The 22509-nt window shown below is 49.9% G+C and overlaps 1 protein-coding gene across 1 annotated transcript in view; it reads left to right on the forward strand.

The window, feature by feature from the left end:
• Positions 1–22509, forward strand: part of Loxhd1 (lipoxygenase homology PLAT domains 1) — a 161523-nt gene that overhangs the window by 104914 nt on the left and 34100 nt on the right. The window contains exons 26-35 of the mRNA XM_059246129.1: positions 1529–1710; positions 4713–4829; positions 5461–5623; positions 9211–9365; positions 12688–12897; positions 13027–13162; positions 14956–15164; positions 16408–16593; positions 19200–19327; positions 22112–22229. Of these exons, the coding sequence (XP_059102112.1) occupies positions 1529–1710; positions 4713–4829; positions 5461–5623; positions 9211–9365; positions 12688–12897; positions 13027–13162; positions 14956–15164; positions 16408–16593; positions 19200–19327; positions 22112–22229 (1604 nt within the window). The remainder of the gene's footprint in view (positions 1–1528; positions 1711–4712; positions 4830–5460; positions 5624–9210; positions 9366–12687; positions 12898–13026; positions 13163–14955; positions 15165–16407; positions 16594–19199; positions 19328–22111; positions 22230–22509) is intronic.

A 22509-nucleotide genomic window follows, 5' to 3' on the forward strand; every position in this document is an offset into this window, starting at 1 on the left:
TTGGTACATATATGTGATATACTGTGTGTGTGTGTGTGTGTGTGTGTGTGTGTGTGTGTGTGTGTGTGTGTGGTGGGATGTATTTACTTGATAGTGTAGATGTGTGTACATGTATGTGGCTGCATGTTGAGGCCAGACATCAATGCTGTGTGTCTCCTTAATTGCTTTGTACCTCTTATTTTTCAAGATAGGTTCTCTCACTGAACCTGCAGCTCCTTGATTCGACTATGCTAGCTAGCCACTGAACTTCAGGGGTCTGTCCTAGTCCCTCCCTGCCCCCACTGGTGTTATAGGCATGAGACCCACTGCCTAGCTTTTCATGTGGGTTCTGGGGATCTGAATTCAGTTCCTCATGCTTGCTTGACAGACATTTTACCAACTCAGCCTTCTTCCCAATCTGTATTCATATTCTCCTCTCTCTCTCTCTCTCTCCATATATATATATATATATATATATATATATATATATATATATATATATATATATATATATATATGTATGTATGTGTGTGTGTTTGTGTGTGTGTGTGTGTGTGTAGATAGATAGATAAATAGATAGGTAGATGGATATAGATATAGATATGGATTTCTCTGTGCCCAGAAACCTAATATTCATTCATATACCTGTGAGGCATATCAGTCTGTATGGTACATCATAGTGTTTTTTGTTCAGAATACTACTGACCACTCATTAACCTCATTTTATAACCTGCTAATGAATCTCACCCTGTAGCTGACACTGTTGTTTTAGCTTAATAGCTTCAAACCGTAGTGTAAGGTGTGAATTAGACCCGCTGCACAGACAATCTGAAGAGGGTCTTAGGAATCTTTACTTATCGATCCCTCCGAGAGCTCCTGGAGTGAAGATCCTCAGCCCACATGGAAACATGCTGGTCCCTTGTCACGGAGCACTTGTACCGGGGAAGTTGCTGGTTAGCAGCTCTAATGTGCCAATCGTCCTTTAAGGAAAGGTAGTCCAGTAGCTGCTGAGTAAACCTGATGCATCCCTCTCCTCCTGGCCACGCCTCTATGTGAAACAGCTGTAAAGCCAGGGAAGCTGATTGAGAGGCCAGGTGTGACATTGACTGGTTCAAGGGAGCTGGCAGGTTTGGAGTCATGAGGGGCTGAGAGCAATGGACAGGATGAGAAGAGACTGGCATGTCACCACTGCAGCCTGGCTGACCTGACTGGTGATTCACCTCTGAAATCCAAAGCTCTAAGTTACAGAGTCCTGCTAAGCCTTGTGCTGAGGACACTTTAACGGAAACTAAGACTCCTACGTAACTTGCCCCAGGCCTCACTGATCAAGTTAGGTCCTATATTTGAACTTGAGCTCTTGAAATGCATAATCTGTATCTTCAGCCTGTCTGCTGTAGTAGATCCACCGTCTGAAGGATCAGGGGCTGTGGACACTGGGCAGGAGAAACTCTAAGAAAGGCCACTGATACTGTCAAGAACTTGACCTCACCTATGCCATCTTCTTTTCCTTCCTGCCACCCCTGGCCTTGCCCTCTACCCTCCTTCTCAGTTGTCCCTTATGAGATCACCCTCTACACCAGTGATGTCTTTGCCGCTGGGACCGACGCCAACATCTTCATAGTCATCTACGGCTGTGATGCTGTGTGCACCCGGCAGAAGTTCCTGTGCACCAACAAGAGGGAGCAGAAGCTGTTCTTCGAGAGGAAGTCTGCCTCCCGCTTCATCGTGGAGGTACCTGGCTCTGTGCGCTGCCACAGAGGGGCTGGGTCAAGAGTAGCCCTTTGTCTAGATGGGCCACACATAGCTAACGGGGGACGAGCAGTTTGTCCAGCCAGATGGGAGGATGATAAAGCTAGCTGGGCCTTCTAGGACAGATGTCAGGATTAAAGGTGATGACAAGTGACCAGGACCTGGGGAAACAGGAGACATGCCAGCAGGATATCTTCCTGATTCTACCATGCATGCAGCACGGCTTCCAGGCAGGCAGGAGCTGGGGTGCTGGCTGGGTAGTGCAAATCTCTCACAGGGAATCACGTGGGGCTGTATCTCCTGCTTGGCTTTAGAGCTGCAGCCAGCTGGACCCAGACTTGCTGTGTGTTTTACAGCTCCTGTCAGGTCTGGGCAAGGGGTTCTGTCATCTGATGTTTCCCAGGATGTGGGTTCCAGCGCCTTGGAATTCCCACATCCCTTTTTGCAGAGCAGCTCATTATGTCTTCCCTGTCCTCTTTTGTGAGCTAGCCTAGGCAGGAGACACAACAGAAGAGCCCAGACTGCCTGCAGGGAGCTTGTAGTACAGTTGGGAGCTAAGTACTCTACACAAGACAGAGAATCTAGTGACTGTTGCCCCCACTGGTCCTGAGGGTCAGAGGCACTAACATACGGGATTTATCTATGTTCACTCACTGGACCCTTACAACAATCCTGTACTATCCTGGTCTTGATAAAGAAGAGGGAAACTGAGGCACACCAAAGTTGATGGCATTTCTCCAAACTACACAGCTAGCATGAGGGAAACCAAAATCTTACCTCGGGGATCTGGCTCTGACATGCCTGTTCTGATACGCTGCGGTAGACTCCCAAGTGGATGGAGCTTGTTATTGGTGTTCCGAGAAGGAAAAGGTCCTGAAGAGATGGATTAGAGCCAGACGTGGCAGTAGGCCTTCTCAGGACAAGGAGGAGAGGCATCCCTGGGAGGCGAATGCCCAATGGTCCATGGGTAGAAACAGGCAAACCTGGAGCTTGAAGTCACAGCGGAGCATGAAGGGACTTAGGAAGAGAGTCGCGATGACATCAGCCTGGAAGAGAAGCCAGGAACCCTGGAAGCCTCAACTCGATAGGTGATGGGGACCAGTGGTGACGTGTCTATATTTTCTGGTGGGAAACAAAGTGTCTAGCTTACTCTTATTATCCTCAGCCAGCCGCTGCCCCAGAGATAAAGCTTCCTCCCCACCCTCTCTAGGCAGAGTCAGCTTTGGTGGGAGGTCTGTCATGGAAAATTCAGGGCTGGTTCACTCGTCTATACAAGACTAACATCTCTCCACAAAAGATGATGTAGTGGTTGTATCATAGAGTGTGACATCATCAGTGCCCAGCTCACACCTCAGCCGGACTTTTGCGGACTTTCATCAGTGAGGTCCCATTAGTAGGCAGCTGTAATTGGCCAATTAATTTGCTGTTGGTTTTTTCTTTCTCAACTGTCTGGGTCTTAGGGGAACATGAGAGCTTAGAAACAATGGAAAAGACTTTGTCTCCTAGCTTGTCTTTCCTGCCTGTGTCTTCCACCTCTCTACTCTTTTATGATGGAGACTCAGTCCACAACTCACCTCCTTCCGGTCCTGACTCTGCGTTAGCCAGTAGCAAACTGCTCCCTCTCTCTGTAGCCCACCCTGAGGGGTTGGATGGGAGAAGAACACCAACAGAAACTCCCCAGCTCTTTGGAAACGTCAGCTCTGTTCTAAGCACTCAGTGTGGACCAAGTCATTGGGTCCTCACAACAGTTCCAAGAGGGTGGCAGCGCAACAATCCCATCTCACATGGAAGCACCCAGAGCAAGAAAGGTCTCGACTTACTGAGGTGGCATCATGCAGTGAACCTAGGGTCACAACAGCTCCAGAGCTTCCTTAGGGCTTCCCCCTTCCCAAGGAAGAATGCCAAGGCCTTTTCTGATGGCCAGGTCTTCTGAGCCCATTTGGGAGGCCCACCACTCCTGACCAGCAGTCCTCTGAAGACCTCTTTACTGTCTGTGGTGCCACAGCCAAGACGGTCCCCTGATGAAAACAACTCAGTGCTTGTCGTAGGACTAAGGTTACAGGAGGGTCACAGAAGTCACAGACCTCAAAGCCATCAGGACAGGGAAGAAAAAAGAAGCCCTGGGTAGAAGAAGGGCCAGGGATACTTCATTCCCTGGCCACTTCAGGCAGTGAGTTTGTCAGTTGAGATGCTGGGGACCACAGCCTTCACTTGGGCATCTGTACTTCTCTGGCAGGTGATGACAAGATCTGTTAAAAAATCTCTACAGCCCTGACATCACTTGGAAGCTCTGGCCTTTGTTCGGTGACTCTGAGTCCTCTGGGCTTGCAAGGCCTCTAAGGACCACTTGTAGCCATGGATTCTGTTCTCTGGTTCAGAGCAGGTGGCAGGTAGTGGAACATCTCGGAAGGACAGCAAGGTCGTGGTAGCTGTGGCATCCTTGTCAATCTATGGAGTAGCCTGTTGCTCGGCCAGGCACTTAGAGCTAGAGAACAGGTGACAGAAAGAAACATGCTGTGGTCTTTGACCTAGTTATGACGTCACTGGGCTGTCCCACCCATGACCCTGACCTTGGCTGACTAAGACACCGTTTTCTATAAGTTTGAGTGAGTAGAATTTGTAGGAGTAGAGAGAAAGAATTACTGAAAGGGAGAGGCTCTTAAGAGTTGGAGGATTTGGACATGGTCTGTACTAGATCTCTTCTGAGACCCAACTCAGTTCTCAGAGAATGTGTTACTATAGCATCAAGTCATGGAGGGTGGGAAAGAGTCGGACAATCTAAAAGACCTGAGTGCCCAAATCATGTCAATTAAGTCAAGACTGAGGAAGGAAGCATTAGCATTGGCCTGGCTGGTCAGTAGAGACATGAGGAGAGCAAATAACCCCCAGAAGTTCATAGGGACCTGAAGATGCATGCCCCAAGGAGGCACCATGTGACTGAAGCCCTTCTGCTAACATATAGTGCCTTTTTTTTCTTTATGAAGTTAGAAGATGTCGGTGAAATCATTGAAAAAATCCGGATTGGTCATGATAACACAGGCATAAACCCTGGGTGGCACTGTTCCCACGTGGACATCCGCAGGCTCCTCCCCGATAAAGATGTGAGTTTGAGATGTAACTGTCCCACTACTTCATCTATCTTTTTCCAGAGTGAGTTCACAGCAGATTGACTTGATGGTTGCCTCGGCCTCCAGGGCATGTTAACTAGCTCAGGTCCAGGGCAAATTCTTCCAGTGGTCAAGGAAAAGAGTTTAGGCAATCTAGTCTGGACTATGTTTCTGCCCAAGTCCCAAAGCCACAGGACCAGTGAGTGACCAGCATGTCTTTGCTTCTACTCAGGGTCAACTCCAGAGGAAAATCAAACCTGAGCAACTTGGAAAACACTAGAAAACATGCAAACTTCCACAGTTAAAAGACAGTGACAAGATTAATTTAAAAACACAGAGCCCTCTCTTTACCCACTGACCCCAAGTGTCAGAGACAGGGTACAGATATTTATTTTTAAGTGATCCAGGAAGTAGATCTTGCAGAAGCTAATGCCTCCTGCTGTGGTTGTACGAGTCTCTAAGGCTAGGTCTCCTGAAACCAGGACAGGCCGGTTCCCTGTCTTTTCATATTTGAGGCAACATCTTCTTTGTCTTTGGTTCTGATGAGCATGAACGTGCTGGTGAATCCCTGGAGCTGGTGGCTCCCATCTTACAGACTAATCTTCCTCTTTCCTCCTCCCCCCAGGGCACAGAGACCTTGACTTTCCCATGTGATCGATGGCTTGCCACCTCTGAGGATGACAAGAAGACTATCCGAGAACTGGTCCCTTATGACATCTTCACTGAGAAGTACATGAAAGATGGGTCCTTAAGACAAGTCTACAAGGAAGTGGAGGAGCCTCTGGACAGTAAGTGTGTATGGGAAGGGTGGCCTTTGTCACACAGGCAGCTCCAGGACTGCATCCCTCCTCGCAGAGCATCAGCCTCTGCCGGTTGAGCATCCTCACACACGAGGATGGGCTATGTTATCACTGGACAGCTGAGGCTCACAGAGGTTATGTAACTTGCCAGGTTCACACAGCTGGTAGACAGCAAGGTCAGTCCCCAGAGTCTTGCCTGTTCCACTGCAAACTTCACAACCCCTTCCCTACATGGGATGTGGAAGCAGCATGTCACATCCCAGCTGCCTGGATTGCCCTGCTCCTGGCTTTCTGCACGCTCAGTTTATTTGGCCACTAGTTGCTATGGTGTGGTCCTTTCAACTCTTGCAGGACAGCCTAGGGATGGAGTGTAGCTCAGGGAGAGAGTATTTGCCTAAGGTGTGAAGGCTCTGTTTTGAAACCCTGTATTGTAAAAGAAGATTTTTTTTTAAAGACATAAAAACAAGGTAGAAATCTCCTGGCAAGGCATGTTTAAGGGGGTTAGGTCCAGCTCCTGGGTTTGTGTAAGTTCACAGGGTTTTGTTTTCTGCGTGAACTAGTCACTGTCATCCGTGGATGCTATTTCTAAGCAGGATTTGAATCATCCTGACCACCCACTTCTTGTGCTTCTTCCTCCCTTTGGTCTCAGTGACATCACCATATTCTGGTTATCTTCCTCCCTCCCTAAATAGTCTGCTTAGTGCTAAGTCCTTTCTTGTGCCTACTGGCATTCAGGGTCCTCTCCTCAGCCTTCTCTTCTTCTTGCACTGTGGCACACACAAGTGCATGGACACACATGTGTCCTTCCTTTACTACATGGATAGCACTGTCCATGTCACCCCCATGTCACTCACCAGCTGCTCATCAGCCCTGAGTAAACTTTAACCATTCGATAATGTCACCTGTAAAAGTTTCTACCATTGATGATACACAAAGGATACCCACAGTCCTCTTCCACTGGGCAGTCTACACAGACCACAGAAGCTCCAAGAACTTGGAAAACCAACCCAAGTTTATGGTGTCATAGTTTTTGGAAAAACTGGAGTAAAACCCAGGATTCCAGTAAAATCTAAGATTTTCTTATGAAACCGGTGGAGGCGGGGCCCAGATCTTCCTGCTGGTGAGAGTTAAGAGACAAGAGGCAAACACATGTCCTTTTTGTGGAAACAGTGGCAGCAGCCCCTGCTTTCCTTTCATCCGAGCCATCTTGCCCACGAGTGAGTCTCTCTCCATCCACATCCCTGTCTCTGAATTTTCTTTGCTATTCAGTCAAGGAGATGTGTCTCTTTTTCACTTGGACCCCAGATGGACGCCCTGGGCTGCCGTTCCCAGCAACGCTCTTGAGATGTTCTCTATAAACCATACTCCACAGAACCCACTCTGAGGTTTCTAAGGAAACACCTCTTCCCTGACAAGCTGTGTGGCCCGGGTGGGATGGGAGGGAGGAGGATCCAGAAATAGCTGGATCCCGCATCCCCGTATTGCTCAGCATCAGAGGCTGAATTGGTTTTCTTAGTTCCCGAAGGACCAGAGGAAGCAGCGGGAGGTGGAGTGGGGGTGTTAGAAGGCCATCCAGTCACAGCCCCAAGGACGCAGCATCCCAGTCTGGGACAAGGGCTCCTAGAAAAGACGTTCTAACAGGTCCACCCACCCATAACAGTTTCAAATGTGGAGCAGGCTTGAATGTAGCCAGAAGTGAAGGGGGATGTGGGGAGAGGACCGTCATCAACTGTTGTGTCTAAGCTGTGACAAGATTCCTAATGTTGCCTCACGTTGGTGTTGGCCCGACAGACTTGGGGAATGCTGTCTTCTCATTTAAGCAGCACAGAGACAATTTCATCATCAGTTATTGAGGCCCATGGCATGCTTGCTGGTTCTGCACCAAGCTGAGCAGGATGGAGCTGGAGCAAAGGGGACTGGTCCTGGACCCTTGTCTGTATCAGCAGACATGCCTCTGACCATCAAGTCTCATGAAGCACCAAGGGCCTTTGGAGAATGAGTGACTATGAAGAGGGGGAAGGTGAGGGTGGCTTTGGAGAAGGGGATGGTACAGGAGGGATCAAGTCCCACTCAGATGTGTGAATGTGTGATGCTGGGGTCTAGTCTTAGTGGAGGTAGCAGCTGGGTGACAGGAGCTAGAAGTTTGAAGCACAGGGCCCTGGGTTAAAGATAAAGACTCGTGAAGTCAAGGAAAACAAAGGCAGGCTGTGAGAAATGAGAGAAGAGGGAGGAAGGTGGAACTAAAGAATTTAGTGGCCATGACTGTGTGGAAGAAGCCCAAGAAAACCAGAAGGAAGCATCATGCTATGGAATCCAGTGGAAAAGAAGGGCACACCAGGAACCATGTGTAGGTGTGAGCATGTCTGTAACTGTGGGTGCAAGCTGCCCACAGCACATTGCTTTGCTACATTGAGTTAGAGGTGGCTGTGGGCCCACTTGCAGGGATTGGAAAGAAAGCCCATCTCAGTCACTGTAGGAAAGAGAACCATTTTCTAAGGTCTTGTAAGTCGCCGGGGTCCACAGGAATGGCTCTCAGTCCAGTGTAGGTATCACTCTGCCCTGGTTCTCCTACCATCCAGTGCCAATGCACTCTGGGTCTGTGTCAATACTCAGGGATCAGTTCTCTGGGTGACTAACACCAGTGCTTCAGGAACCCTTCATCCTCCCAGGCTCCAGCCACTACTCAAAAAGCTTCCTCCCCATCCTGTTCTCTTCAGGACAGTCCAGCCAAGTCCTGTGATCCTTGGCCTGAAATTACAAATTCTGGGCAAAGGGCTACAGAGAGGGGAAGGAAGCCTTCCAAGGGTAGAAGCATGTGGAGGACTTGCTTGTCCACAGGTCTGGAGGCTGGGGACACAGCTGTCTAATTATAATAGCCATCTAATAGCTGTCCTTGCTGAGCCACAGCAGCAGAACAAAACCAAGACACTACACTCATTCCCATTCTCCTCAAGATCTTTGTATACTAGTCACCCCGATACTGAACCCTTTCCCAGGTACCATGGGGTCAAAGGATAAAGCGTCAATTACTGGCTTTGGGAGAAAGAGTTTGCCTGGGGTACTAGGACAAGGTGAAGGGTACCAGTGGGCTGAAGAATAAATCAAAATAAGGAAGGAAGGATGATGATTGAAAACTACTACTACTACTACTACTACTACTACTACTACTACTACTACTCACACACACACCACACTTCAGTTGTGTCAACACTAATTAGATGGGAAGGTTTGCCTTGTCAGTATCTCAGCATAAAGACTCAGTGCCATAGTGATGACATACTTAAGGCAGTCTCCTTGGAGTGGACACTGTGGGTGGATGGATTGGGGGACACTCCCAAAACTCCATCTTTTGCTACTCTGAGAGCCTCCTGAGTCCAGATCTGATGAGTGACTCCTGAGTGATGGCCCCATGCAGTGTGCCACTGACCATGCCTAGCCAAGTAGCGAGAGGAAGATGCGGCTGCTTCAGGGCCTGGACCAGACCTTTGTGTACCGACAAACTCTGCTCCCTAGAGCTAATGTGCTGTCGCCCTTCTCTTCCCTCTGTCTGTCTGCCTGTCCAACTTGATGGGCAGTTGTGTTGTACTCGGTACAGATCTTCACAGGGAACGTTCCTGGGGCAGGGACAGATGCCAAGGTCTACATCACCATCTACGGAGACCTCGGGGACACCGGGGAGCGGTACCTTGGCAAATCAGAGAACCGCACCAACAAGTTCGAGAGAGGAACGGTAGGAGAGACGCACTGGGTTCATGCCGCCTGTCTCCTCTCTGGGTGTAGTCATCTGAATGCCAGATCTTCTGGTCCTGAGGGGGTCTTGGAACTCTGTGGGGTGCCATGCATCCTCCTTTGGGCTTTTGACATTGCTTTTCCTCTGTAAGCACAGATTGTCCCCTTTTCCCAGCCAGTGCACCTCTCTGGGTCCTATATATGGGATGGGGTGGAGTGGAAGGTAGACCTGAGCTCTAGATTGCCCTCTGTGTGGGAATGGCCTCTTCAGAAAGCCAGCTCACTGTGGGCATCATGCGTGTGGAGGTAGAGGCTGCAGGGTGGCAGGGCCTGGCCTGATTAGGGACCTGAAAGCCTGGTTCTGCCTTCAGCTCCTTGTCTGAGTCACCTCTGCTGACCTTAGGATGGAGAATCAAATATAAGTTGGCTAAAGCATGTTGTTCAGAGTGGAGGCCCTCAGGAACAATATAAATAATACTGGGGAGCAAAAGGGCTCCTCACTGTCACCCAGGTAGACTCACCTTGACCAAGCCTGTGTACTGAGAGCCAAGCATGCTCTCTACTAAGGTTCCGTGACTATAAAAAGGCTGGGAAGTCACGTGGCCAGTCAGTATCTGCGGCGCTTCTGGCTCTGATGTGCTGTGATTTACAAGGAGGACAAGTCCATTCAAATCTTTCCTCCATGGAGCTCAGCTTCCTTCTCCCACTGCAGCTCCTCTCCCTGCTGCATGCCCTGCCACACCCTTAACTTGATCCCCAGTTCCCTTCCTTTATCTCCATGTGCCTAAGTCTACCCAAAACAGGCCAGGGGATCTCAGAGGAGAGCAGACATGGAACTGGTCTGGCTGCAGTCTTGCCCACAGCCATGCATGTGCAGGCAGCCATGCATGCCCCAAGAGCCTGACTCTCAGCCAGACAGGCCCTTTTGTACTGAAGCACCTGCTACTAGTGAGGGGGGAATTAGCCCTGGGACAAGTAGCAGGTGTCCTGTAAGTAGATCTGTAGTGCCTTGGTGGCCCCATGTGCCAGGCTCTTCGAAGAAGCCCCAGCCTGGTTGCTGGGTCCTCAGAAGGTATGTCCCAACGTTCTTAGTAGTCATCTAGATAAAAGCCACCAGCCTTTAACTTCAATTTCTTGCTTCTGAATTGTGAGTAATAAATGTGATTCCCAATTAGACCTCTGTACTGAGAAAGAGGAAATGTACATCATACCAGGGAAGATAATTTACAAGACACACACACACACACACACACACACACACACACACACACACACACCACAAGAGACACAACTGTACTTAGGAGAGGACCTGCCTATCTATCTTGCTCTTTCCATTTTGGAAAAATAGAAAGCCAAAGAGATCAAAGTGGATTCCTATGGTGTCCTTGGCTCTCTACCAGGGACACATTTGATCAAGTACCCAGACAATGGGTTCAGATCATCTGGACTTGGATACTAGTTCTAATACTAATTGGTTATGTAATCTTGGGCAAGTTACTTAACATCTCTTCATCTCATAAAATAGTTTTGAGTGACTGTGAAAGCCTGCTGAATTAAACCATGAAATACCCAACTGTGTCCAGTTGGCTCACCATGCTGTGCCTTGTTAAGGCTTGGGAGAGCTCCCCTGTGCCCACCTGCCATGGATGCCTGCTGTTGACGTCTGGTAAATGCATCAGCATAACAGCAGTGTGTCTCATGTGGCTGATGGACAGACTTTTGTTCATGCCAGAACCTGGCCAAGAATAGGTGCTCAACAAATACTTATACACAGAATAAGTGGGTGAAAATAATGGCATCTATTCTCTATGTTCGAATTCAGTTCTCTCTCTCTCTCTCTCTCTCTCTCTCTCTCTCTCTCTCTCTCTCTCTCTCTCTCCACTATAAGGAGTCTGCCCCATCACATTCTCTTCACTTCTTCTGGTTTTGTTGTTTGGAGTTTTTGCTGGTTTGTTTTGCTGGGGTCTTTTGAAACAGGGTCTCACTCTATAGCCCAGGTTGACTCAGAGCTCCCTATGTTACCCGAGCTGACCTGGAACTCATGACAGTCTTCCTGCCTTCACTTCCCAAGTGCTGGAATTACAGACACGGGCCACCGTGCCCAGTTCTTCTGGTTTTGTTGCCCCTCAAGAAGAGCTGAAGGTGCACCTGGCCCAGTTCCTTGTGCAATCCTCAATTCACTGCCGAAGATTCGAAAGCTTCTGTTTCTCTAGCCACTCGCTCTGGGAACCAGGAGTCATTTTTTATGCCATCTTCTTATCAGCATCCTTTCCCTGCCCCAATTCAACCAGGTGCCTGATCTGAGAGAGTCTCCCCGTGAGCATCATGCTCCATCACCACCAGCCTCTTCCTCATCAGCGTCTACATTGACCCCAACCTGGTCTCCCTAGCACGTGCTACCAGCCCACCATCAGCCATCCAATGCTAGCAGAGCACTCACTACCTATGATCCCCCAGGGACACACAGATCATGGATATCACCAAATCTGCCATGGTTATCTGCAACTTTCAAGACCCGCCCTGCACAGCCTGCCTGCCATGTCCCCAGCAGGCCACTGAGCATATTTTGAAGAGTAGCCACACTGTCTCCTCTATGCCTTCCCACATGTTTTCTCTGTATTCACGCCCATGTGCCATAGAAGCTCCATGTTTTAGTGCAGTGGTGTGGTTTCACTTTTGCCTACAAGGCACAGTACTTTGAATGCCTCCCATCTTGCCTTTGGCATTTCAGTGGGATGCAGTGGAACTCTTTCTACACTGCGTATTCAAACAGAGATGGGGCTGGTTCTTCTTTGTAACCACACACAGATCCACTCCATGGAGAATGTTGTCCCACAGTTACTCTGCTGTTCCCAAAGGGGTGAGGCCCCAGATGGCCTCTATTTCCCTCTAGTAGAGCTGTCCTGCTGCAAACACTCTTGTGCACATGTTTAAGATCTTCCTTTCACACAGAGGCAAACAAGTGGAGGGTGTGCTCAATTTGCCTCCGGTGAACTCAATGCTTGTAGTTTCTGGTTAACAGAAATGGGCCAATATCCCTCATCTGCATTGGTCATAGCCTTCAAGCATTTCACACGGTTTGTGAAACACTTTCTTTCAAATACCCACAGGCTCATCCCAAGAAAAGTCTGGGCAAAGGCAGTTTTCCCCAAGAAGGGACATGCAGGAGTGGACTGTATAATGGGGGCAGTGAGGAAGGGAACCTTGAACTTGGACTTTAATTTGGTTCTAAAGTGGATCCCCAACCCAGTAATTAGGAGGATGTGGTTGGTGGGGCTTAAAGTGATGTGTCCCTGCTAAGTCCCCATACTTGGACTCTCCAGGCTGACACCTTCATCATTGAGGCCGCTGACCTGGGTGTCATCTACAAGATCAAGCTCCGCCATGACAACACCAAATGGTGTGCAGACTGGTATGTGGAGAAGGTGGAGATCTGGAATGACACCAATGAGGACGAGTTTCTATTCCTGTGCGGGCGCTGGCTATCCCTGAAGAAGGAGGATGGGCGGCTGGAGAGACTCTTTTATGAGAAGGTAGGTACCAGGAGGGCTACTGAGACCTCCCTGCAACCACAGCCTCTTGTCCCTTTTATGCCCAGGGAAGATCCTTGGAGCGGAAGGTGCCTGCACTGCAGTGAGCCCAGGCTGTGCTTTTCCTTGCAGGAGTACACTGGGGACCGCAGTAGCAACTGCAGCAGCCCCGCTGACTTCTGGGAGATTGCCCTGAGTTCCAAGATGGCAGATGTGGACATTGCCACAGTGACAGGACCCATGGCTGACTATGTTCAGGATGGCCCTGGTAAGCAGAGCAGGGAGCTCTTTGGAAGACGAACAGGCACAGACTTTAAACTGTTCTCAGACAGACTCTGGCTACAGCCCCACTGTTACTGGTGAAGTGGGTCTTGAGCTTTGCACTTGGCAGTGTTCACATGTACAGCAGCTCTGTGAGGTGAGCAGGCAGAGAGGAGCTCCCTCCAAATGAAGCAATGGATAGAGTTTTGGTGATGGTTTCCTTCATCCACCAGAGGAGTATTGTCCTGAACTCTGCCTTCACCCAGACTCTTAGAACATGATTTCTGGCCAGGTAAGTTGGGATAACCCAACAGATAGCAGGACCATCTGTGGAAATCTGCCACCCAAAGTGTGATGTAGTATGTATGGGTGTTCAGGAAGGAGGTCCCAAGCTGTTATTTGGGGACTTAAAATCCATTCTGACAATAAACCCAGTTTTGGATGGATTCTTTGTGCCTACTTCCTCCATAAAGCAGTATCCTAACTCCTAGAGAAATTCATTTCACCAATCATATTTTTGAGATAAGGCCATGCTATGCTTACTTCTTGAACATTTAAAAACCCTGCCTTCTTAGATTTAAGAGTGTCATGAGCATGATGTCTCCCTCTAGGAAAGCATGGTGTAGGTATATGGGGCCAGCAGAGATTGACATTCTATCTACATGCCACCTTCTTACTCCACAAAGTGGCTGTCCTGGGATCACCTGTGGAGAGGCCAGGGGAGCTAAACAAGGCATATGCTGGTAAAGAGTCCCACACTAGTGACTCCAGCCAGGAGAGGCTGGTCTGGACAGCGCTCAGAGAGATACACAACCTAAGTCTACTGCAGCACGGCCATGTCTCCTGTTAGCTGGTACAACAGGCCAGAAGGCAGGTTCTTAGCTTGTTGGTTCCTGACTGCAAATGACAGGGACCTGGAGACAGTGACCTAAACAGCTTCAGAATTTTTCTAGTACATAAAAATTCAAAGGCAAGCTATCTAAAGCTAACACAACAGCTCTGGGATGCCCAGGGAGCGAGGTTCCTACAACCTGCTCACCCTGAAACCTCATAAAAGGCTCCTACATTGAAGGCCACCCAAGGTCACCTTCCAAGATGAGAGCTGATGTGCCACCCATCACATCCACAACCTCGGCAGAATGGATAGAAGGGCATTCCTTCCAGGAGAGCCAACCTTAAAACAATTACCCCGGAATGCCATGCAGCAATCACCGGCTTGCCTATAGAACCACCCCTAGTGGAAGGAAAATGGGTTTTGACTGATGTTTAGAATCTAGGCTACATGACCTAAATGATTTTGTCTGCTGACCACCCTAACTGGTTTGGTTTGGAAATGGATGCCTCTAGGACTTCCCTCAGCTGTGTTTCAGGTATAAGACACTTGGGTTAGTATTCCCCAATTTCCACTTTCTGTGAGACCTGCCTTCTCAACAGTTAGTGTTAGTGTTTGGGGCATGTAACCCCCAGACCTGGTAGGAAGTTGCCTTTATACTTCCTTGCCTGGTAGGGAAAGATTCAAGTAAGATAACAGGCCAATCAGGCCTTCAGAAGCTTGACACTCCAAGGGATACAAGAGCACTCTCTTGGCTCTTCCCATTGGGCGTTACTGACTGCCTCATGCCTGTAGAGTAGACACACACCACCATGAACTTGCAGCCTATCTGGAAGGCTTTGTTGAACTTGGTCTCTGAGCAAAGAAAGAAGGAGACAGCCCTCCCAAGGTCATTTCAAGTCCCCAAGCGCACAGGACAGCACCTTTGCCCACGAGGCCCGTTGTGACGTTCACTCCGTCTCTTGCAGTGATTCCCTACTATGTGTCAGTGACCACTGGGAAGCACAAGGATGCAGCCACAGACAGCCGAGCCTTCGTCTTGCTCATTGGGGAAGATGATGAGCGCAGCAACCGCATCTGGCTGGACTATCCTCAGGGGAAGCGAGGCTTCAGCTGTGGCTCTGTGGAAGAGTTCTACGTTGGTGGCTTGGATGTGGGCATCATCAAGAAAATAGAGGTGCTGGTCCTGGATCCCGGTGATGGTGACTGCCCCTGGGAAGTGAAAAAAAAAACTGGTCAGCAGGCGGGGCGTGGGGATCTGAGAGCAGACAGAACAGAGCAAAGACCAGGAGCCCCTCTGAGTTAGAGACAGCTCTCCAGCATCCACCATCAGTGTGTGTGTGTGTGGGGGGTGACCTCAGTTCCCCATTTTCTGCTCACTCAGTAGAGATACCCTGTGTCCTAATTTTCTCATTGCTGTGTAACAAATTACCACCAAGTTGGTGACTGAAAATAACTCAGGTACATGTACTATCCTGGATCAGGAGTCTAGCTGAGACTTTTCTTTTTCTTTTTCTATTTATTTATTTATTTATTTATTTATTTATTTATTTATTTATTTATTTATTTATGCCAAATGCCATTTATTGAAGGAGGGAGGAGGTCTTAAATACAGGCTTACAGCACAATGGGAGAACCCCGGAGGGCAGAAGTTCGCTACCAATGTTTTACGATCTTGCATCTAAACTGTTAATGCCCATTATGTAGGATACACAGACAAGAAACTTCCCTTAAGCATTCAGGAGGGTGGAACCCAGCAGGGAATTAGCATAGGGAGGATATCAAGGTCAAAGTCAGCAAGCAAGGCAACAGTTACCCAAAACGGGGGCCAGGGCCCTACAGGTCCCTCTTTTACTAAAATGAGCTTCTGACTTAGGTTGCGTGGGACGTCAGCAGGTCAAGGGGCTCATCATTCCTAGCTGAGACTTTTCAAGGGCTCCCAAGTTGAGAGCAGAGTGTGACCAGGTCTGTGATATTTTCCTGAGCCTCTGTCCCCCTCCAAGCCAACTAGCTGTTGTCCAGATCCATTTTCTTGCTCTTGTAGTACTGAGGCCTTTGGTTCCTGTCAGTCCCTGCCTTGAGGCACTCACCAAAACCAGTCAGTGTTCTTGATCTAGGTCAGTAGGAGACGCGATCTCTCTCACTTCAAACATCTCTGACTTCTTCCAGCCCTAGCATCCATATTCTCTCTTAAAGAGCTTACCTCATGAGGTTAGGCCCACCCAGGGTCCTGTTTTGATTAGCCCAAAGACGTGTTCAACCAACTCTCCTCTGAGGAAGATCCTCTGGCCAGTGAGTGTCCAGCATATCAGGAGGAAACATTGAGGGTGAGAGCACAAGACAGGCAGCGGTCACTGAGCAGGGAAGACTACTTTTCTCTCAGCTCTGCCCAGATCCTCACAGGGATGTGTACCTCACAGCTGGGCCATGATGGAGCCTCCCCCGAGAGCTGCTGGCTGGTAGAGGAGCTGTGCTTGGCGGTGCCCACCCAGGGTACCAAATACACACTACGCTGCAACTGTTGGCTTGCAAAGGACCGAGGTGATGGCGTCACCTCCCGTGTCTTTGACCTCCTGGACGCCATGGTGGTGAACATTGGGGTGAAGGTATGTGTGCGCCCTGCAAGTGGGGGACACAAGAAAGACGAAAGTGAGGGGTATAGGAGAGTCGTCACTGAGATACTGGCAGAAGCTAGAGCCTGGGAAGACGGTTGGACTCACTTATCTCAAGCCGGGAGACTGCTCTCTTTTGGTCTGCTGCTGTGTGACATCAGGGAACTCTCCTGGTTGTCTCTGGGCCTTGGTCTTCCCCTATGCCACATGCAAATAAGATTTCCCTCCATTGCCTGTTCTGTGCTCAGTTTTGGCCAAAACTAATGAGATCACTAACAGTCCCTGAAGAGCTTTGGACGGCATCAGCTCTGCCCAAGATGTACATTGTCATTACTCTCCATGCCCACAGCATAGTATCAGGAGCAAAGGACCTCAGAGACTGGGGCCCTCTGGATCTCACAGTATAGCAGCACTGGTCACATGACCCATTGTAGCTGGAAAATCCAAGATGACAGGAGTTTTACTTTCTGTCTAATGGGTCACATGAGCTGGTGGTCAGTGTTAGGAGGGAGGCAGGAGGCAGGTAGCCCACAGTCACACATCTAGTTGGTGATCCAGAGGCCTCCCGGTCACCTGACCCTGTGCTTCTCTTTCTTGCAAATGAGCTGTGGAGCCAATAGCAGCCCAGCTCTATTCAGTCAGGCCACCTATCAAGGTCAAGGCCAAGAAGGCCTGCCTGTTCTGCTGTTCCGTGATGGGAGCAGCAAGAGGGGATATAGTCTGCACCCCACGCCCCAAGAAGGGCTGTACTCTATACCCCAAGATCCTCCACAGGAAATTGTGCATGTGCTGGCCCATCCCCTGCAGGGACGTGGTGGGCACTTTCTACAACGCAGACATCTTCCTTTGTGGCCGATGGATAGTGTGGGTGAACCTGCTGCTTATCCGGGCCTTCTGCCCTGACCCACTTCCAAGCCTCTGTGTGTCTTTGAGGCACGCCCCCTGACTCACGCCATCCCTGTGCAGCCCCAGCTCAGTCTAGGAAAACGAAGATCCACACCCTGCCATTCACAGAGCAAAGAACACAGGCTAGCCACTTATACAAACTGCAGGGCCCTTTGAACTGGCCTCTCTCCAGGACACCAGCCATCGTGATAGGAACCCTGCTTCCGTCTCTCCTTTGGAAGCACTCCAATGACACAAAGAGACATGTGTCTGTGAACGGAGAGAATGAGGAACACAGAACCCAGGGGCTAGCAGGGTGTGACCTCAGAAGCTGGTCTCTTCCAAGCCTCCAACACCCCCACTTTGACCTTTCTATGTTTCGTGCCTGTGTGGATAAGAGCAAGAAGGGGTCAGGTTTCTGCCTGCCCCCCGTCATTCCCCTAGGCCTACCTGTCCGTGTTCCACAGTGATGCCCTGTGCTCTACTGTGAGCCAAGCTCTCCCACGCTACTCCTGACATTGTCGTGCCCTGGAGAAGAGTCCAGGTACTGCCAAAACAAACAAACAAACAAACATACCTCTCTGGAACAGTGGCCAGGATGTAACCACAGCCACACAGCACAGTTCACAGTCCAAGCCCCCGGAAGAGCAAGGGGACTAGGCAGTTGCTCGGGGAAGACAGAAGGTGGTGGGTTCCCGGCTCTCCACCTCCCCCAGACTCTCAGAGCTACTTGTGGATCTGTGGGTACCTGTCATGAAGGGATGAGTAAAAACCAGGACCCCAAGATCCAGCACACAGGTGATACCTTCACCCAAGGCTGCCTCTCAGGAAGAGCCTCCAAAGTGCTTCCACTCAGACACCCAGGAAGGGCGAGCTCTGCCCTCCCCCCAGGGCCTGCAGATAAAGGGAATCTTACAGATTGGGAAGAAAAATCCCAATCTAAAGTGGGGAACTGGATGAACAGGTAATGCCCACTTCATACATGGCTTGAGGCAGACCTCTCCAAGCCACTCTCCTCACCGTGGCATTCCTTGCTCACAGACATCAGGGGCAAGCTGGCTGTGGTAGGAAGTCAGGGATGCTTACAACCACTGTAGTACCCACACATGCATGGCCTTGTCATACACATAGTGCCATATCATTCCCATGGCACCGTACCACACAGCTGGTGCCATACTGTATACATGTATGGCTGTATCATACACACGGCACCATCCATAGCACATACTTGTAAAGCCATACCACACACGTGGTACGTCCTGTGCCAGCACCAATGGTATTTGAGCCACCTATGTATCTCATGACTCTACAAGGAGTGTCCCCACATCGCTCTATAGTGGGAGCAAGGATAGGGCTGGGACATCTGTCCCAGGTAAAAAGCTAGTGGAGGGCAGACCTGGATTTGGATGGAGCTCTGAATGCTCCCAAGACCACTGTCCTGCCCTAGCATGTGCACACATGGATGGGCTCACAGAGAACTAGTGAAATCCATTGCCTGCCATGTCTCTGCCAGAGCCCCCCTGGCTGGATGAGTGTGGGGGGACCAGGAGAGGCTGGCCTGGCTCTGCTTCCTCAGTCATGTCTGGTCAACTGCGCTAGATTCTTCTCAAAGCTGCAGGGCTTGAAGGAGTGTCTTTTCTCCCCGGGACACTGAGCTAGGATGGGTGCTTTGGTGGGCGGGGCTGGGGGTCAGGAACATGTCCCTCTCATGGCAGGTGCTTTATGAGATGACAGTCTGGACTGGTGACGTGGTCGGTGGAGGCACTGACTCCAATATCTTTATGACCCTCTATGGCATCAACGGGAGCACAGAGGAGGTGCAGCTGGACAAAAAGAAGGCCAGGTACCCAGACGGGGCTTGACCCCTCGCTCTGCTCACATCCAACCTCCACCTAACTCGGTCCTCGGCCAGACTGGCTCTGTCCCACCTACTGTACACCATGAGGCCTCCTAGCTGCTTTACACTGATTGCTCTTTTCCATCATTTTTTTTTTCTTTCAAGAGCCAGGTAAATATCCCTCCTCCAGGAAGTCTTCCTTGACTACCAAAGCCATAGCAATTTTCTTCCTTAAAAAAAAAAATTGTTTTGTTTTATGTGCATGAGTGTTTAACCTGCGTGTTATGTTATGTACCACCACTTGGGTGCCTAGGGCCCATGGAGACCAGAAGAGTTTATTGGATATGCTGGGACTGGAGCTACAGGTAGTTGTGGACTCCCATGTGGGTGCTGGGAATAGAACCCTGGACTTCTGGAACAGCAGCCAGTATTCTTAGCCTCTAAACCATCTTTCCCATCCAGTTCTTTCTTTTGTTCGCCCATCTGGTCTCTCAAAAATGTTCACCTTAAGGTTGACGTTGCTGCGTCTTATTCATTTCCGGGTTCTGTTCCATGTGCTGTCCATGTGAGAAACCCTCGGTGGGAGAAGCAGCATGAGGGATGCATGGAATTCTACTTCTGTGACTTTTCTGCATCTAAGATGATTGCAAAATAAAAGTGATCAGCTATTAAAACATTAACAAATGGTCCGGGAGGGTGATGATGGTCGTGATGAAGGTGACGATGGGGACTGGCTACTGAAGTGATGAGGACCGGGCAGATGTTTCTCCCCATAGACAGAGCAGCCCATCCCTGGGGTCTGGTAAGGATCCTTCCTGCCCTCTCTTAGAACTTCCACCTTCTTGTCATGCAGTTCCCATGGTGACAGCCTTGGGAATGGCTGATGTTGAGTGCCCACTCCATGCCAGGCCCTGCTGAAAGAGCCCTGCACCTATTTTAACTCAGGGTAACCCCTTTGCTCTGCACTGTAGGGTCTCCCATTTATAATGAAGTCCTGAGACACAGAGAGATGAAGCAAATAGTCCAAGGTCACCAGGACTTGAACTCAGAAAGCTCAGGAATAAATGAAGCTCCAATGGGAACAGAGGTTACTTACTTAAAGCTTGCTGTCACTGAGGTCAGGTAACAGTCAGATAGGGTAAGGTGGGAAGATGTGTGGTGAAGCATCACTGAAGCACGGTGAGGCACGCTGAGAAGAACTGGGCATCTCATGCGACTGAATTACAGAGAGAGCTTGTGTTTCTCTCTTTGGTCCTAAGCTGGGAAACTGGAACCAAATCAGGAAGTTGGTAGCCGCTGAACAAGTGGCCATTACGAGCCAGGTGCCAAAAAGGCTGTGGGTTGGCCTTGATTTCTAGGCATGGTCTGGCTATGGCCCTCTGGCGTGTTTGGTCTCTACTAGTCTCTCCTCTCTATTCCAACACTAAGCCCCACCCAACTCCAATTTCTGGGATTTTCTCTAGCTGATTCACTTGTTCTTACGTTCCACCCAATCTGCAGGTGCCCAAAATCTAATTGCTAATGGGAGGGAGGGTGGGAAGGAGGGGCAACATCCCCAGGAGCAAATTCCAGAGCTGTGGCTTGCAGTTCTGTCAGAAGAGTGACCGCGCTATAAACGCTCCGAGACCTGGTTAGGTGGAAGGACTTTCTTTCTTGGAAGGTTATACTGAGAGGGGAGCTGCGTTTCCTATTTAATCTGGCATAAAGCTCCTCTCTGAACCATGCTTTGCTTTGCTGCATCTGCTCCCAGGAGGCATTGCACCATGCCTGAGAGGCCCTGTTGGGGGTATCTTGGTGGTAGATGAGGACAGAAAGAGCACTGGGCATGTGACACATGCACAACATGGGGCTGGATAAGGAAACACTTACCCCAAGAAAAGCTGTGTGGCCAAGATGGAGGCCAGCAGACCCGTGCGTATGCACATACGTGGACAGAGGAACTGTGGGGGGTGCTTGAAGTACTCAAAGGAGAGGTGACCTGGAACTAATGCTGTCCCAGGACAAGGAAGGCCTTGCTCTCACTTCGTAGTACTCAGGTCTAACTGCACAGGGTGTGGTCTTGCACCCAAGAAGCAGAACAGTTGACCTCTGGAGCTGCCTCTTTGGGAGCACCTGTACCACCCCAGGGGCCTTTGAACAGTATCGTTGAATCAGTCCGCAGCTGAGCAAGCAGTCAGGCCCTGTGGCAAGGGCAGCAAAGTCTAAAGAGGACATCTGTGAGATGGTGCAGCGTGGGACAGGAGAGCAGCGGCCACCGAAGCAATGCTAACTTCAATTGGCTGCCACTTTACACCTGGCGGGAATATGGACCAATCCAGAGCCACCGTGCTCAGCTGCACAGTTTCACACAGAGAAATGAGACTAGTCCGTCTTCTAGTGTTGGGCAGTGTACCACCTGCCGTACCCTTCAAGAGGGCTTGTCACTCATACACTGTCACCTGAAGCTTTTCCAGCGTGAACTTCGTTTTACCCTTAAAGTTGGCTTCACATCCATTTGCTCTCCGGGATAGCTTTGTGAGATCATGGGGTGAATGCCATCCTCCCCAGATTACAAGTGAGGGATTCCAGTCCCAGAAAGGAAGGTAAGAAACTAGCCGATGAGAACAGACCCCAAATCTGATAGCTCTTGGTTCAGGGCCCTGTCTATCAGCCAAGACTGCTTAACCCAGTCTTCTAGGATCCTACCTGGAGTGCAAAAGATGGGCAGTTGGGGAACTGCTGGGAGTGATAAGGTGTCTGGGCTATGGCCAGGGCCAGCTTACCAACTTCCCTTCTTTGCTCCACCCCCAGGTTTGAGCGGGAACAAAATGACACCTTCATCATGGAGATCCTGGATATCGCTCCCTTTACCAAGATGCGCATCCGCATTGATGGGATGGGTAGCCGGCCAGAGTGGTTCCTGGAGAGGGTAATGTGATGCCCTCCCTCCATCCCTGCCCACCTCTTCTCCATGCTATTGGGTTATAAGTGACCTTGTAATGCTGCTATCCTGACCATGGACTTTGGTGTGAATTAATTGGGGAATGAAACTTAATTTATGTCTAGTAAGAGCTGAATTACTTCCAGAGAACACAGCACAGTGGGCGGAGCCTGGGATAGGGAAGGTTCAGGGTGGATTAGCACTCTAGGACAAGAGATGTGCAGGGATTAGGAGAGAAGCAGGCTTGAGGCACTGAGAGCTGGGTGGG

Source organism: Peromyscus eremicus, chromosome 19 (genome assembly GCF_949786415.1).
Source record: "Peromyscus eremicus chromosome 19, PerEre_H2_v1, whole genome shotgun sequence".
Classification (NCBI taxonomy): domain Eukaryota; kingdom Metazoa; phylum Chordata; class Mammalia; order Rodentia; family Cricetidae; genus Peromyscus; species Peromyscus eremicus.